General features: G+C 43.6%; 1 protein-coding gene across 1 annotated transcript in view; it reads right to left on the minus strand.

Moving 5' to 3' along the window:
* LOC138284407 (mucin-2-like) overlaps positions 1 to 18,402 on the minus strand; it is a 1,933,778-nt gene that overhangs the window by 552,417 nt on the left and 1,362,959 nt on the right. The window contains exon 57 of the mRNA XM_069223144.1: positions 4,406 to 4,559. Within this exon, the coding sequence (XP_069079245.1) occupies positions 4,406 to 4,559 (154 nt within the window). The remainder of the gene's footprint in view (positions 1 to 4,405; positions 4,560 to 18,402) is intronic.

Here is an 18,402-nt window from a genome sequence, read left to right on the forward strand (position 1 = left end):
GCTCTCTTTATCCCTAAGAGAAGGGATGATACTGAAAGGATGGTAGGAGTCACAACATTCTCACCGATTACTGACCAAGTCAAAAGAAAACATTTTACACAACTGACAGGTATTAAATGTGGGGTAGCTTTCACTAGATTGCCCAATTTTTGCATTCCAGAAGAACAAAAACCTTAAAGATCATTTAGTAAGAGCTTGACTCCCAGCCCCCAAATGCAATTGTACACTGATCTTTGGGGTTTGACCGATGTAGTTGGACATAAGTAATGTGGAATGTGGAATGTATGTGAATATACATTTGAGACAAAAGACTTTGTATACAGATATGTGAAGACTACATTGACTAATTTTACTAACTGTAATACGGCAAATGTTATTTAATGTGCCAGTGTGGCCTTGAGTATATTGATCAAACTACACAGACGAGTAGGATAGGAATATGTCAGCATAGAAGTCACTTGAGTTGCAAGGTGGCCAGTGCACCAGTGGTGGAACATTTTTAGGCAGTAGGCCATACTGAGAATGACCTTCGCTGGCATGTGATTGATGTGGTAAAGGTGCCGAACGTTGTGGTGCCATTTCAGCTCTCCTAAACAAAGAGGAACTCAAGTGGATCCTGAGGACAGATAGAATCTAGAGCAGATTAAATAAAATGGAGGACTGGACATTACTGGTTTAATCATTCTGCACTGAACAGACTCTGTATACAGTGTATACTAGTTATTTTGCTTAAGAGGTTTATACTGACCTCACTGAATAAGTGGTCAGTATATGTCTTGCTGCTCCCTATTTGACTAATTTCAGCTTCAGCATTTATATTAGTTTTTCTTTTCCTTAACTATCCTCTCTGCTTGGACATGTCAGTATGAGTTTTTGAATTTTAGTATGGTCCATTGTAGATTGTTGACGATCAGGTGCGAGTTCGGACGCCTCTCCTAATTTCTATTAATTTTGTGTGATGCAATTATACATGGGTTGTACCAATCTCATCAGTTACACTGCAGCTTATGGTTGACAATCGAACCTCCGGGATCATGTATGTTGTGCAGTATATTGTGCAGTTTGTTGATATGGCTCTAGGATTATCGATTCTATTAAGGTGCCATACCCTTCGAGATCATGTATATTTCCAATTTTTAATATGGCTCTGGGTTTATTGATTCTACTAAGATGCTACACATCAATTTTATTTGCAGTTTAATGTTTTTGCAATAGTTACAATATGACAATGGGTATGTATTACCCCCAGAATAAGTGTCCCTTTCCCGCTTTGGCTCTCCTTCTTCCATTATTTGATTTCTTTGTATTCCACTTGAATTGTGCACCTCATTAGCCCCACATTGAGCATTAGACCATGTGTTACATGCACCACTTAGAAATGGCCATCAGTGCATCCCAGCATTTGTGGTTTTGTCTTTCCTTGATTTCTAATGGTGTTATTTGGGCAGAAGTGCTCATGGAGCCTATCAGACCCGAGCTAGTGGTGTTGGCCTTTGACTGTATTTTTATGCACTTTGTGGTAAGATCACCTTGCATGCATCCCTTTAGATATGTCACAGTATGTATATGCTGTATTTAACCCCCTTTTTTCTTTTACAGCATGTTGGTATTCACCATGTCCTGAATGTTTAACACACTGAGTGATGGTACCTATTTGCAGTAAGCATTGTCTTGTGCCATTTTTTTGGGTGGAACAACACAGAAATAGTTTATTAGTCTCACTATTGTTCACTGTTGTTTTTAGGGCCTGTTGACAGACCATGTGACTATCCAGAGTAGTGTTACTGTATCAGACACTGTAATGTTACTTATTCGGGATAAGACTTCACTCACAATGCTCCTTTGGTTTACAACATAGAAACATTCTATTAGTTTCACTGTGGTTCCCAGTGGGTTTTGGAGATTGAGGACAGATTGTGTGCCCATCCGGACTAGTGGTATCTTCCCTAGATGCGGTCTTTAAGTTATCACCTGCCCCATAGGTACATTTAACGCATGGGCAATTCTGCGGCATAAGTTATTGGGTGCAATTGACGAGGTGGTTAATTTGTTTTGGCTTCCTCTCAGTGCCTGGGATTACTCTTATGTGAGTTGATACTTTGTGGTGGAATAAGTCCCTAGAAGTAGTATTGTTTCCCTGGATGTTGTTTTCCATTACAATCCCATTGGTTGGTTTGTATTTATTCTTAGCCATCATTGCCACCTTCACTTCTACCGTGTTTTGTGCCACATTATCACGTAACAATGACCCCAGCATGGAGGTCTTGTTGCATGGCACCATGTATACAGCAGACTTCCTGTGGTTTATATTTTTTAATATATTTTTTTTCTCTTCCTTCTCTGATGTCTTTTCTACGTTTTGCCCTTTTCTCTTTTTTCTCTTTATTTTCTCACACAGGTACCCATATAGCTAATTGTCTCTGGTATTGGTATATGCTGCCAGGCATACATCATATCATCCTGATGATGATCCTCACATTTTATGTGGATCGAAACATAATTGACTAAAGCACTCTGATTCTCCCTCTTTAAACATATATAATTTAACATGGGATGTAGTAGTGTCCTACTCTAACAGGATATTGTGACTATGTTGTTTAATGTTTTTGCTAGTGTATACCCTTCTCACTTCCAGGCAGGAGGGCAGCAGGCAGCAGGCCAGCTCAGCTCAGCAAAGCAGGAGTGCAGCAGAGTGGCTGCTCAGAAGAGTGTCAGTACTAGTAGAGGCACAGCAGTCCTTATTCCGGGCAGAGTATCTACAGATCCTGAAGTATACTGAGTTGGTGTTGTCATAGGCCTAGTACTTATACACAGTTGTGCCTCTGAAGTGGGGAGACTTCAAAGAAGAGTATTTGAAGTGCACAGGAGCCCTCCCTTCCTGCCCTGGCTCCAGACTCACTACAGGGGATTTTACAGCTCTCTCTGTGGAAACAGGCTCAGCCCTTTCAGGTGCAAGTGTCAGCTCTTCTATCCCATCCATCCCAGGAAGATCAATCAGCATGGAGTTGAGCCATCAGGAAGTGAATGGCACATCAGACACACCTAGGTTCCTTTTGTATGGAGCTGCCTGGAGGGAATGCACAAAGCCCAGCTGCCACCAACCCAAGACATGCATTAGAGTCAGGTAGAAGGCACGGAAGGGTTTTGGTAAGGAAAATGTTCCCTTTCTAAAAGTGGCATTTTTAGACTTGCAACTCGAAATCCAACATCACCATAAATTGTGATTTTAAATTGTGAGTCCAGGGACATCAAATGCGACAATCATATCTTTTCCAGATTGGAATTACACTTATAAGAAGTAATAAGGTAATTACAATGTTACCTATGGGAGAGATAGACCTTCCAGTAGTGACAAATGAATTTAGGAGTTTTTGACTATCAGGGCATGTAAAACTAAGAAGTATATGTCGTGCCTTTTAAATACACTGCACCCTGCCCTGTGGGTCAACTACAGCTTATCCAAGGTGTGACATATGTATAAAAATGGATGTTTTAGGCCTGGCAAGAGGGTTACCTTGCCAGGTTGACAAGGCACTGAAAGACTGCACACACAGGCGCTGCAATGGCAGGCATGAGAAATGGTTAGAGTGCTACTTAAGAGGGTGCCACAATCAGTGCCATGTTACCCTTCAGTATTTGTCAACTAAACTCGGCATGGGTGATCAGTTGACCATGAAGGCTCAAGTATCTTGTGAATCGTATTGCTACTTTAGGTTCTGTCATGAATCATATTCTCCATATCCACTTTTGAGACAATAGGAAAGCTCGCCTGTTGTTTTTCCTAGGTGTACGTCTCTCTTTAACATCTATAAAGCGCATAACCTCTCCTATATTGCCTATGTCCATGGGTCTGTCACTCCTTTTTATTAGCTGGTACTTTATCTAATTGTAATTCCTAACTAAAAACGAAGCTTCATTCTATGCAAATAGTGTCAACATGGCATTGACTACACCATCTTACCTAAATCATTCTAAGATTGCCCTAAGCACCTCCTTCATATACAGGACATCATCAACAATTTATTTTGTGATGCCTATTTTCATTGTGAATCTGCCACAATAATACTTTTTAGACCTCTGAAGCAAGCTCATATAGTCCCTTCAGGCCAAGATATATATTGTCAGCAGTCAAATTGGTTTTAAAACATTGTGCATTTTTCAAAACATCTTACAAGACAAATCCTTTGTACTCAGTATTCTTATTCAGCTACATCTGATTAGTTGTTTGAGAAAGCCTTTGCATTGACAAAGGATGTACCACTGATCTCACTTCCTCACCAACACTCTGCAAATGTTTTTTGTTACACTACATGTTCTTCAAGGATTATCAAGTAACCTTCATTACAGTTAAAGGTAGCCACTTTGCATGTGTTGAAGCCAAGTGCAAAAACATAAGGTACTGTACCTGGGCATTCATAATGGAAGCAGCATCCTTGTTCATCATAGACTTTAATTGGAGGCACTGCACACTTAACAATTTCTACTAAGGGACACTCCTTCAGGTGCACATTTAATGACCCATTCCTGAAGCAGGAGATATTTAAGCATGGGTAGAATTTCTGTAATGACAAGACAACATAATCAAGTTTCGAATTATATTCAGGTAATTGAATTTTAGTGTAATGTACAGCTGGACAAAGAGAAACAATTTAGCAGCAGCACAAAGAGCCATTCTGCATCACAGTAGGATTGTAATTGAAGTAGATCTAAGACAAGATACATTGTGTACCTTGGACACGTCAATGCATCTGGGAGGGCAACACATTGGATACAGGCAGTAATATTTTCCATTGGCTTTGTGAGTTATGTCCAGTTAATTTAAATTATTTGAGACTTTACAAAGCAATCTAAATCAGCATAATTGATTTTGTCTATTTGTTTGTTTCATAAAGTGCTCTTATACCACCTATTAGCCACTGCGTAGCACTAAGATCCACAACCATTGTAGCATATCGATTTAAGTTCCCAAGTTTACAAACCTCCAGGTATCTCTTGGGTATGAGGAAACAGTTTATTGGTAGAGTTTTTTTTTTATATATACACCAATAATGGGAACAATTTGCTTATTAATATTTGGTGCTTTAAGTCCAGTCTGATGTGACCTGAAGTGTGATGTTTCTCTCCCCTTGTTTCTTCTAGGGGTGGAAGATAAATTCTGCTCCTCTGGCAGAGTTGAAGAAATTTTGGCCACTCCCTGTTACACTTGTAATGTGGAGTTCTGGCCAACTTTGGCCAACCACCACATGGTAGAGTTTTTCCTCCCGCACAGCTCTTCAATGGTATATTGGTGAGCAGGATTTAGCATCCCCTTGTGCAATTTATGGTCACTAGGAGGACACCCAGTGACATTTCCCCAGTGTTGGCCGTTCCGTGTAGCCTTGACCATTCACAGTCAGAAACCTACCATTCCAGTAGAAAATCTGCTTGAGGAGCAAAAAAATCAACTTGAGAAGCTGTGTGCAATGAGCTTGCGGTGCTAAAAATAAGCACGAGGAGCACAATGTGCCTATTTCTGCCCATTCACAGAACTCCGCAGAACCTCACAGAGTTTTCTCTGCTAGTTCCGCCCACCCCTAGTTTCTTCCTCCTGAATTCAGTCAGTTTGATGATTATTTACTCTGAAGACATTGCATGTTGTGCACAGAGTTTCAGATGAATTTGCTTGGTTCAGAATAAACCACCAGGGCCTTTTCTTTAAAGGCAGATGTAACATGTAATGTTATCTGACTGATCTGAATTAAAACATAATCTGGCTGACTGATGTTTTGTAATGTCTGAATTTCTTATTTTTAATGTCCCAACCTGAGCTATGTTGCAAATGTCTGAAGAGGACAGTTTCAGAGGCCTGGTGAACATGGTGAGTGTTTCCCTGCAATTCATATGCAGCTATAAGAGCAGAAAAAAATCCTCCTTGATTTAGACACCTGAATTTTGCATGGGAGCAAAAATGCAGTGGAAGAATGAAAGATCACAATCAAATTCCTCAGATTTTCTTTAGGGCTTTCTCAAACTCAAATGTTAGTTTTTCTTAAATAGTGCTTCCAACCACCACAACTCAATTCATGAACATACTTGGCTTCACTAGTTCTTCATAAGCCAGAATATGTGTATCACATAAATACCACAAGCACTTTCCCACTGGTTAGCAATGGGCAAAGAACACAGTTCTTTAGACAGAAAAATATGGTTCATCAAAACACATAAAGAATTCAGAGTAACCCTATAGAAAGGGAAGATTTGCAATACAACTGCATTCAAAACCGGTACTCTATGAAGCAGTGTGAACAGATTGATAAGTTGCTTTAAGGTGTGCATTGAAATATATTTATATATATACATGCTTGCCACTCTATTTGTCTGGTCATTTTAAGAAATTGGGCTATTGGTTGGGAGTGCCCCACTCAGGCAACAACTACAATTCTTTCAGGAAAAACCACAAAATCTCACTAAATTAACCTGTGGCTCATTGTCAGTTATCTTGGCACAAATGCAGTCAGGCTTAAAGACAACATGTTAAGTATTTATCTAGGGCACAAACAGTAATACAGTGGAAACACCAGACAGGTAAAATCAGAAACCAAGTTAGAATAATAGAGTGCATGTTAACGAATAAAATGATCCCAGAGCAACAAAAATCCAGTCAGTAAAACTGGTGATTTTTCATTTTAAAGTTTAGGTCCAAATGAAGCCTAAAAGCACAAGCACTGCTCGTGTTCATCTAGTCGCATTAGACTGACACAAGTTCAGGCAGACAGCGATGGAGCATAAGCCAGATAGAGGGACCAGTTTAGTTTTGCTGAAAAGTTACCTTCTATGTCTGATGGAAAGAGTTCACTTCACGATGAGGAGTCTGCGAGGAGCAAGTGGAGCATTTCGGACGGTCATCGCTGAATTCTAAGAGCAGTTTGGGCATTTCTGTCAGTTGTCACTGTAGCACAAACAGTCAGTCGGTCTTCACGGATGGTGTTTGCTGTTGCATTGCTTTGTCAGTCGTCATGGCTATAGTTGCTGTAGCGTGTAGTGTAGCTCTTGCATGGCCGTTGGTGACTGGCGGTCACTGTCAGCGCGAACAGTAAGTCCGAACGGATCTTCGCGTGGATGGTCCTCACAGGTAGCAGAGAACTGATGCGAAAAGACCACTTTTCTGTCACTAGGAACCAAAACTTTAAAAATGTCACCTTTTCCCTTAGGAGGAATTCTCACTGATGCCAGCCAAGGGTCCAGAACTTTGGGGCATTGCTTGGAGATCAGGATTCACTCCAGTAGAGACCAGCTGCAGGGTCAGTCAGGTTCAGTTGCAGGTCAATGCAGGTCCAGTTGCAGCAGATTGGCTGGGCAGTTACAAGGAGATCTTTGAAGCTTATAGTGTTCCAGTGCTTTCACAGGAGGTCAGCCAACGGCCCATCAAAGTAATGCTGGGTAGCCTGAGATGAAGGCAAGCTCATCCAACCTTCCTTCTCAGACAGCAATACAGTCCTTCAAACTGCAGGACAGTCTTCTGGCAGCATGACAGTCCTTCTCTCCTAACTTCCACAGGTCCAGGGGTGTTCTGAAAAGTAGCTCTGGGGGTCCAATAATATACCTGGTACCAGCCTTTGTGTGGGGGATTCCGTGGCCTACCCCTTCATCTGGTTCTGGGAAGTTGTTCCCCTGTCAAGACTCCAAACTGTCTTGGGTGACAAAAGGTAGAGCAGGCCTTGTGTCAGATTTCTTTGTGTGTGCAGGAGGCAAAGCTCTTTGAAGTATAAATAGGGGTGGTTATAGTCCCTCCCCGTCATTCTGCCAGCATGGCCAAACTTATCCACATCTAAGCCCCTTTTGTGTTATTGTTTGAAAGCAATAGACAAACCTTACAATGGAGCCATCCACAGTCATGTGACCTAGGACACTGGCAGAAGGCACAAATGTTGAAGACAAGAAAACACTAACTTTCTAAAAGTGGTATTTTGATAATTGTGACTTGAATTCAAAGTTTTAATTAATTTTAAGTCAAAATACATTAAGTGCAACTGCACACCTCTATTTGATCTCAATCCAAAGTTAGCACTTATTAACTGTAAAAAGGTATCCTAGTATTAGTCAGTGGGGGAGATAGACCTTTCAATAATGAAAACAGAATTTAGGAGTTTTTCACTGTCAGGATGTAAAACTTAGATACTGATGTCCTACTTGTTAAATGCAATCGAACATGAGCCTTTAGTGCCTACCTTACAGGCGACGTATAAATATTAAAGGGAAGTTTTAGGCCTGGCAAAATTTTGATTTTGCAGGGTGAAATGGCAGTTGAAAGCTTCACTACAGGCTGCAGTAGCAGGCCTGAGGCATGCTTTAAATATCTACTTTAGTGGTTGGCACAATCAGTGTTGCTGACCTACTGGTAGCTTCTAATTTATAGGACCTGGTTACAAGTAGATTAAATGTCGGTTGGGTGTAGGTCAATTTTATCATCATTTAAGGAGAGAGCACAAGTGCTTTAGCACTGGTTAACACTGATAAAGTGCGTAGAGCCCTAAAGCCAACAAAAACTAATTCAGCAAAACAGAAGAGATGAAGGGAAGGCAACAAGTTTGGGGAAACACCATACAAAGGATGTCAGGTCTTACAGTCATTCAAAGTAAGGTGGCTGTCAAATTCCAATGCTACATTTTTCATACAGCTCAAGAGTGCAGACTTGTCACCTGTAGCAGCGGCCACTAAAATAAGGTGATTTCTAAATGAGGATAACATCTTAGCTTTTCCACCATTTATGTGTTTTTTTGTCATCCAAAAATGTACTCTATGTAAGCACAATATGAGTCCTTCACCTGTAATACATCCACAATTGTGTTTTTTCTAGAAACCAAGTACCCTATTGTTGCCATTGAAGCTATCAGGGAACTAGCGCAGAGTAGTCCAAAGCCTACTTAGGTGCTGTGGAGTGGATTAGTAAACCCAGCTTGCTAGTACGCAACAACAACACTCAATAAACTATTGAGCAGTCAGTACTTTTGCGTTTAGAGAGGAAACATACTTTTATTGCATACACTATTGAATACTACATAATAAATAACAAGTATGTACATAAGGTAGATGGAAATACCTATGGTGATGCCCTCATATCACATTGCACCCCGACTCAGTCAAAAACTCTATAATCATAACACCCTCCTCGATACCACATGTAATATAAAAATGTAAATGGGTCTTTGTAGACATAAAGCTGGCAAATTGGCATTATTAGGTGTACCCACTTGTTATATTCAACATTGTACTATGTAATTGGTTGACTGGAGTGTGAGCCTTGGTCAAACAGCAACCACAGTCCTAGTCAGGTTAAGGCACAAGCACACCATAAATTAACATGTGTTCAACCGTCTCATAGCTTGGCACAGAGAAGTCAGGCTTAACTCTGAGACAATGTGTAAAGTATTTGTGTAACACTTCAAACAGTAAAACAGTGAAAACACCGCATGACAAAGATCCCACACCAGGTCAGCATATTAGAGCACAAATAATAAATAAAACAAGACCAAAAAGACCAAAATTCAATCTGTAGATCTAGAGTTATGACTTTTTACAGAGAAACCTGCAATACCGCACCTAACAGCATAAAGCGCAGACTATGGCTATCTCGTCACAATGAACCACATCAAACTCAAGTGTTCAGGCTGACCAAGATGGAGCGTGGGTTGAATAAAGTCCCAGATTAGTAAAGCTGAAATTTTTCCTTCTCAAGTTTAATGCAAAGAGTCTGTTCGCGTTGGAGAGGTTCACAGGGAGCAAGGCAGGTGGGCTGTAGCTTTGCAGCGGTGATCCTCCACTGTGTCGATGCTTGCCGTGCAAGGAGACACACGTTTCATTCTCTGCCTGACTCCCTCACGGGAGCAGAGTGAATCTGAGGCCTGTAGGGACGATTTTCTTAAGAAAGGCCTCTGAATTTAGCTTCTTCATTAAGGGACATGGGTTTCCTGATCCCTTGCCAGACCTGCCCTGTGCCTGGGTTCCTGTTGCTCTCTACTACTTGGAGAGTGTCTGCCACAGCCCTTCAATAGCCCTCCAGCAGAACACTCTCCTGCCTTGATCCCCAAATCCCAGAGCCTTCTGGCTTCTTGAAGGACACTAGTGGTTCAGCGTAATCAAGCAGCAGTCTACAGATGTTCCAGGGGAGATTTTCAGGGCCCCCCTACCAGAGCCATTCCATCAACGATTTAGCAGGGGCATAAAGGGTCCTGCACTGGTGACAGTGAAGAGACCCATCTTAGTCCTGGAGTCAAAGACCCCAAGTCCATCCATGCTGGTCATCATGTGGCTTCTGTTTCCAGCTTGGCATTTTCTTGCTGTTGTTGCTGACAGGTACAGTGTCTTCTCAATTCCTTTTCTCTCTCTCTCTTCCTTGCTCTCTCTTGCAGGTGCTTTTAAGTGGAAGTCGAAGATTCTAGAAGACTGCCACCCCCAGCAAATCCTAGGATGCCACATCTTCACTCCAACACAGTATCAACTCTCCTGCACAGCATTCTTGTCTTCTAATATGACAATTAAGTGATCTGTGGAAAGAGCTTACCTAAGAGCCTCAATTCTGCCCCTACCTGACTCAGTTGCATCAGCCCTTCTGAACTGAACTTCAAGGATGAGCCCTCCTGTTTTGACTCCAGAGGTCTGCCCCTTCTCCTTTCATCCAGTGGGACAACCCTGGTGCAGTGTGGAAAAGAATTTACAGATGTAGATTTCCTCCCCAGCATTTCCTTTCCTAGGAACTGGGTCAATCACTGTTAATTGCTCTATTGTGTGGGGATAAGAGAAATTAGCTTGGCCCAGAAGAGGTGACAAAGGCCGCGATCCTGACTCTTAGCTGAGATAAGAAAATGTGACTAATATTAAAGTGACATATAGCATGCAGATATGATATTTGTGCTTATAAATGGCTCCGTAGGACTATTTGGAGTGAAATGGTACTTTAGTGCAGACTTCCCCTATAATCTGTAATACAGTGTAAGCATGACAGACCTTCAGTAAGCTCTACAGACTTACATTATTGAAGTCCACTCACATTCCCCAGTTCAGCACCCAGCACTGAGGAGTCCCTTCTGCAAAGATCTTAGGCTGTGCAAGATGCTAGTCTGTTTTAGTATAATGAGTCAAGAGCTTCTTACTGTAGATGTGTGGTAGCAGCCTCATCTTAAAAGCTGGACACTCTCAGTTCCATTAATGTGAATTTACTGTGAAAAAGCCTTCGGTAGGGAAACCTTATTACAGCAAAAGCTCAAAATCTCTGTAGTAAATTACAAGAAATATTGGTGGGTAAATGGATAGAACCCATTTGCTACATGTATCATTTGCATACAAATTCAGGTCAAGTGATTGCATTAGATAAGCCAGCAGAATCATATACAAATCACACAGAAGCATGGATAGGACAAATTCCTGTGGAATATCACACACCTATTTTTTGTCTTGGAAACATGAAGTCCCAGTGATGTATCTGAAATAAGTTGTCCAACCATTCCAACATCGTGCCTACAATGCCAAACTCCTCCAAGTGGCTTACTAGGATCTGGTGATCCATTCTCCCGAATTCTGATCATAAAGAATCAACGTTTAAGGCAGAATGAGGTTTCCACACAGATGCAACTCATCCAGCATAGCTGGCAATACTGTTTCAGGGCCTCACTCAATGCAAAATCTAGTTGTGCACTGAAACACCTTATGCTGCCCCCACAGTTGACAGGGACAATAGTCTGGTGTCCTTAAAGAGAGCATGCTTGGTGCGTCCCTCTTGGTCAGAACTGCACTAATATCAAAAGACAGGACTCAGCTTTTGCACACATGCTGTTTTAGCATGCGAGTGGGACAACAGCAGGTCCCAGTGTGAGCTACCCACAAAAGGTCTCCTGTTCAGCTTCGCATGCAGCAATGCTTCCTGCTCAATGGTCTGCCTTAACCCCTTCTCTGTTTCTGCTTTGCTGCTCTCTGATCTCTTTCTTTTTCTGCCTCTTTGCTGCTTGTTTCCTTATTTTGCCCCTTTTTGCTTTTGCCTCTTTGCTGCCTGCTTTCTGCTTTTTCCTCACCCCAATCTCTCTCTGCTTCTGCCACTTTGCTGCCTGTTTTATGATTTTGTCTCCTCTTTTGCTTTTGCCTCTTTGCTGTCCACTTTCTGCTTTTTCCTCTTTCTGGTCTCTATTTCCTTCTGCCTCTTTGCTGTCGGTTTTCTGATTTTGCTTCCTTTTTTCCTTTTGCCTCTTTGCTGCCCGCTTTTTCCTCATTGTGATCTCTCTCTGCTTCTGCCTCCTTTGTTGCCTGTTTTCTAGATTTTACAACCTTTTTTTCCCTCTTTGCTGCTCGTTTTCTGCTTTCACCCCTTTCTGTTCCTGCCCTGTTCATTTTCTGCATTGATTCCTCTTTCTACTTTCCTCTTTCCACTCCTGCCCTCATCGCCTTGCTTCCCGCCCGCCCGCTCCCACCTGCTTCTAGCCTTTCCCTTCTCCTGCCTCCCACTATCCAGCATCTCTTCTGGCCCCCAGGATCTGCTAATGGAGGTCACAGCACGATTCATTGAGCAGGTCCCTGTGCCAGCTCCCCCGGACTGGCCTTTTTAGCCAGCTTCATGTGCCGCAGGCTTCCTGCTGCTCCCTGTTCCACCTTAACCCCTTCTTTTCTCATTTCTGTGTTGCGTGTCTCTGATCTCTCTCTTCTTTAGCCTCTTTACTGCCCATTTCCTGATTTTGCCTCCTTTTTGCTTTTGTTTCTTTGCTGCCAGCTTTCTGCTTTTTCCTCTCTCTGATGTCTCTCTGCTTCTGCCACTTTGCTGCCTGTTTTCAGATTTTGTCTCCTTTTTCTGCTTTTGCCTCTTTGTTGCCCATTTTCTGCTTTCACCCCTTCCTGTTCTTGTCCTGTTCATATCCTGCATTCGTGCCTCTTTACACTTTCCTCTATCCACTCCTGCACTTGCCGCCTTTGCACCCCCGCTCCTGCCCACTTCCCACCCTTACGTTCCTCCCACCTCCCGCCACTGAGCGCCCCTCCCTCCCAGGACCTACTTAATAAAGGATGCAGAGTGACCCTATTGAGCAGTTACCCATGACAGCACCTCGTAACAGGTCTTTTTTCCAGCTCAGTGTGCTGCAGTGCTTCCTGCTGCTCTGTGTTCTGCATTTACTTTTTCTCTGCTCATTTCTGCATTGCCTCTCTCTAATCTCTCTGTGCTTCTGCGTCTTTGCTACCCATTTTGATTTTGCCTCCATTTTGCTGCCCGCTTTCTGCTTTCTCCTTTCTCCTCTTTCTGATCTCTTTGCTTCTGCCTCTTTGATGCTCATTTTCTGATTTTGCCTCCTTTTTTTGCCTCTGCCTCTTTGCTGCCTGCTTTCTGCTTTTATCTCTGTCTGGTCTCTCTCTGCTTCAGCCGCTTGCTGCCGAATCATGATTTTGCCTCCTTTTTTGCTTTTGCCTCTTTGCTGCCCACATTCTGCTCTCTCTGATATATGTCTGCTTCTGCCTCTTTGCTGTCCATTTTCTGATTTTGCCTCAGTTTTTACTTTTGTTTCTTTGCTGCCCGTTTTCTACTTCCACACCTTCCTTTCCTGTTAATTTACTGCATTGGTGCCTTTTTCCACTTTCCTCTTTCCACTCCTACTCTCGCTGCCTCGCTTCCCAACCTTTCCCTCATGCCACCCTATCCCTCCTATCGCACCACTGCTTCCCCCACAGACCTACTTAATGGAGGCCCCAGGCGTGCCAAAGGTAAGCCCGCCTGTGCCTGTCTGTGCCTGGACCATGCCCAGCAGGAACTCTGGCCCTCTTACCACCACTACACCGCCAATGAGCTCCAGGCCCTGGAACGCGGCGCCGCAAAAGCAAAGCTGCACCTCCTCCCCCCTTGCTATCAAAGGACCATTTATGTACTTTCTCTGCCACTTCTTCTTCTGCAACACAGAACCACCACTTTGCACAGGGTACTGCTCCATACCTGTCTGGGAGAACACAAACTACCCAGAGCCATTCCAGTGCATCCTGCTTAACACCTGATCCATTTGCATGCACACCATGGAAATCTGGGAGAGCATTATCTCCCTTTTCCCTGACATAGCCTTCATCCCTGCAACCTGGATCAACCCTTCCCCGAACCTGACAAAGCAACTGACACACAATGGCTACAAGATGATACACTGAGACTGCACCAACAAACATGGCAGAGGCATCTCCATCATCCTCAAGGAAATCATCCAATGCATTGCCCCCAACAATGACCCCTCTCCTCTCATGGAACATCTCAACTTCCAGCTACAAACCAATGTCAAGAAAACTATAGGAAGCACCAACATACAAAAATCCTGGGACCCACACTGGGCTTCTGCAATGCAATCCCCAACAGCATTGCAGACCTAGCCATCGACTCCAACTAATACACCCTACTCAGCGACCTCAATGTTTATATCAATGACCCCAACAACACTAACTCCACCACTCTCCTGGAAAACATGAGCAACATTGGCCTTGAACAACTGGTCACTGAACCCATGCACAAAGTCGGACCTAGGTGCCACAATCCCTCCACCGCAGCTGAGGCAAGGTAGCAGCGACACAGTGAACCCAGGCCCTTAGCTCCTCCCAACCCAAAATCTCATCAGATCGGGTACAGGCCATCCAGAACCTTTCCACCGGGTTCACCGAAAGTGCGACACAATTGCCCTGCCGAAACCAGTCAGAACCAACAAAAATTGAAGACAAGTCAGCTGGTAAACTCCAGAGCTCAGATCCACCAAATCCAGCTGCTGCCAAGTCGAGAAACAATGGCAATCCACCAGAAACCCCTACAACAGACTTGCCCACAAAGCAGCCCTTAGCAACTACCACTGGCAAATCAAGAAAGCCAAGAGAGCAGCCATCACAGCTCACATTGATACAGCAGCCAACCGGACAAAGGAACTGTTCAACATAGTCAAAAATACCCCAACCCGACAGCCGCAGAGAACTCAATACATACTTTCCAAGAACTCTGCAACACCCTCTCGAACTACTTTCACAGCAAGATTGCCACCATAAACAACAACTTTGGGCCCCAACCGACAGTCCTCAATCCCAGCAGCGTCGGCCATCCAGCACGAACCAGCCGAACGATCACCATCTGGACACCGATCACCTATCAATCTACCTTGGCCATCATGTAATCCATCCACTTCAGAGCACACTCTAACCCAAGCCTCCACCGATTTTTAGACCTCTGAACCAAATACATCAGCAAGGAACTCACCCAGCTCCTCAACGCCTCTATCACCACATCTGTCTTGCCAGACCAATGGAAACACGCAGAGATCAGACCCCTCCTACAGAAATCACTCACCAACCCCTACAAACTTTAAAATAATCCACTCATCTTGCTGCTCCACTACCCTGCCAAAGTATTTGAGAAGGCCATCAATCAACAGCTTACCAAATACATGGAGCAAAACTGCTTGACATCTCTGACTCACAGTTCTGAGGCAACCACAGCACTGAGATGGCACTCATCGCAGCTGAAGAGGACATCAGAACACTCCTCGATCATGGGGAGACCATGACCCTGATCCTCCTCGACCTCTCAGCAGCATTCAACACCATATCCCACCATACCCTCTTCAACAGACTTCACAATATTAGCATGCAAGCAAACACCCATAAAATGATTGCCTCCTTCCTGACAGGAATCACCCAGAGCATCCGGCTGCCACCATTCATCTCCGAACCTAAAGACATCTTATGTGGGGTACCCCAAAAATCATCTCCCAGCCCTGCACTATTCATCATCTAAACCCCTGGCCCATACCAACAGATCCCATGGTCTCAACATCATACCCTAAGGAGAGGATTCACAGTTCATCCTCTTGCTCACCAAAAAAAACCTAACCACCAGGACTAACTTCCCTATCACCATGACAAAGGTACCCAACTGGATGAAAGCAAACTGCCTCAAACTCAACTATGACAAAACAGAAGTTCTAATCTTCAGGAGAAACACGACAATCTGGGACTACAGCTGGTGTCCATCCGGACTCACATCCACCCCCACACCTACAAACCACTCATGCAACCTCTGCATCATCCTCTAGAGCAAAGCGACCATCAGGCCACAAATTAACAGAGTCACCTCATCCTGCTCCCACATCCTCTGCATGCTATGCAGGATCTTCAGATGGATCCCAGTCAACATCAGGAAAACCGTCACCCAGGCCCTCATCCCCAGCTGTCTCATCTACGGCAATGCATTGTGCTCCAGCATCTCCAACCAACTCCTCAGAAGACTCCACATCATACAGACCACAGCAGCTTGACTCCTCCTGGACCTCCCCAAACATGCCCACATCACCCCTACGTCAGAGTCCTTCACTGGCCCCCAGATTAAATGCCAGTTCAAGATACTAATGCAAGCCTACAATGCCTTACATGACCAAGGACCAGCCTTCATCAACCACCAACTGAATTTCTCTCAACCTGCCAGACACCTGCCAAACACCTGGCAGACACCTGTGCTCTTCCTCGCTGACCCTCGCACAAACACCGGGAATCTGTCACAGGCGCAGCGGTGGCTGCTCCTTCTCCACCTCGCCGCTAAGGCCTGGATAAACCTGCCCCTCCACCTCCATACAGCACCCTCTTTCGCAGACTTCAGGAAGAAACTCAAGACCTGGCTCTTCAACGGAGACCTCACACACCAGCGCCCAGATATCCCCATGGGTGATAATGCTGCACTCTACAAATGACTGATTGATTAAACCCAAAAGTCAGGATAAAAGGTATATGCATTGGGTACTCTGGGAAGACAAAGCTTCTGTACACCAAGCATAGCATATCTCTATCCCAACAGACATGAAAAGGTAGTATTACCTTATATGCAGTCACCTACTGCGGTTCTACATATTTGGAGAACCAATGATTCCAGTAAAGTGTTGACTGAGCTACAAATCCTATTTAAAACATTGAAAAATAACAAGTGGTATGGTCCCACAATTCTACTATTGCAACAACAAAATGACATGTCTCCAAACATTGAACTATTGAACATTACTGAACCACTTCACACTAAAGGTATCAAAACTGAGAATCACACCTGTAAAAAGTAGGCAAAATCTTACCTTAGAACCATCTGATCCCAGGAACTTGGTGCACTAATGGCAACATTGTGCGTTGGGGGAATATTGGAGTGACCTTGTACCCTGACCTTTTCCCAGCACCTTCATCAGTTAGTAGAAGTGTGTTTTTCAACACAGGAACCTTTCACCACATTTCCCCTTCTCTACTATTCCCTTGATTGCACCACTCCAACCTCCGGCTAGTGCTCCTGGGCAACAACAGTAGTCTATACATTGGAGAGCCATTACAACTATATCAATGATTATGTAGAATCCAGATCCGCTTGCTTGACAAATGCTATACCACTACCTAAGGGACCCCATCATTCCAGCCCTACAAGCTCACCACTGTTACCACCTGGCTAGGCACATCCCTTTCAGTGTTCTCTGTTTTGCTCATAGCGCAATGCTTCACACAGGACCATTTTTACTACAGTTATCACTTTAATAATACACTGAAATTCAATACAATGCATCTGTAGCATTTCTTTGCCTGCTTAGACAGCCATCTTACCTAGGTGAAGATAAGGAAAATTCAGGATCATGTGAAATTCAGGTAGGTGGTAAAAATAGATGACTCCCTTGACAGTTAATAAGTGATGTGATAAATATCTTGCTGCTCTCAAAAGATGACACCCTTAACCTAATAATTCACTTATCTCTGCCTCTATTCCCTCCCATGCAAAACACCGGAGACAGAGCTTAATGCCAGCTTAGCAGGGGCAATACTGGGCTATACTTGGGTATGACAGTAGGCTTGCCACAACATGTTTTGACACTTATCCAGGTCTCATGCATGTGTTTCTCTTCCTGTAAAGGTCATCCTGCACATCCATACCTTTTCAACTGGTAAACAAGACTGGATCTCTTTGTTCCTTTCACCTCACTCCATGTGCATGTACACTGCAACATAATCAGATTACCCTTGTGGACCTCATGCAGGACAACAAAACTCTTCCCACAAATGCCCACTCTTCCCAAACTCCCACTTTACCCACAAGGCATAACAAACATATATCTTCAGGGCTATGTCAGAATAATGGTGTGCTTTACTGATGCTGCTATAATAGTGGACAGATTTTTGACTTGCAGGTACCCTGACTGATGCCGCTATTTGATCTAAACACCTTGCTGAGCTGATAATTGGGTGGTTCACTCAGCCTTGCCTCTTCTCTCCAGCTATACCATGTCATGAGACGTGTCAACCTTCAAACAAGAAAACTAGATAAAGTATTCCATAAAAGATCAATAACATAGTCATGGAGTATGTGGTGTACGGTGAAGATTTGATCAACCATCTAGAAGCTTTGCCTAAAGCTTCTGT

Source organism: Pleurodeles waltl, chromosome 3_1 (assembly GCF_031143425.1).
Source record: "Pleurodeles waltl isolate 20211129_DDA chromosome 3_1, aPleWal1.hap1.20221129, whole genome shotgun sequence".
NCBI lineage: Eukaryota > Metazoa > Chordata > Amphibia > Caudata > Salamandridae > Pleurodeles > Pleurodeles waltl.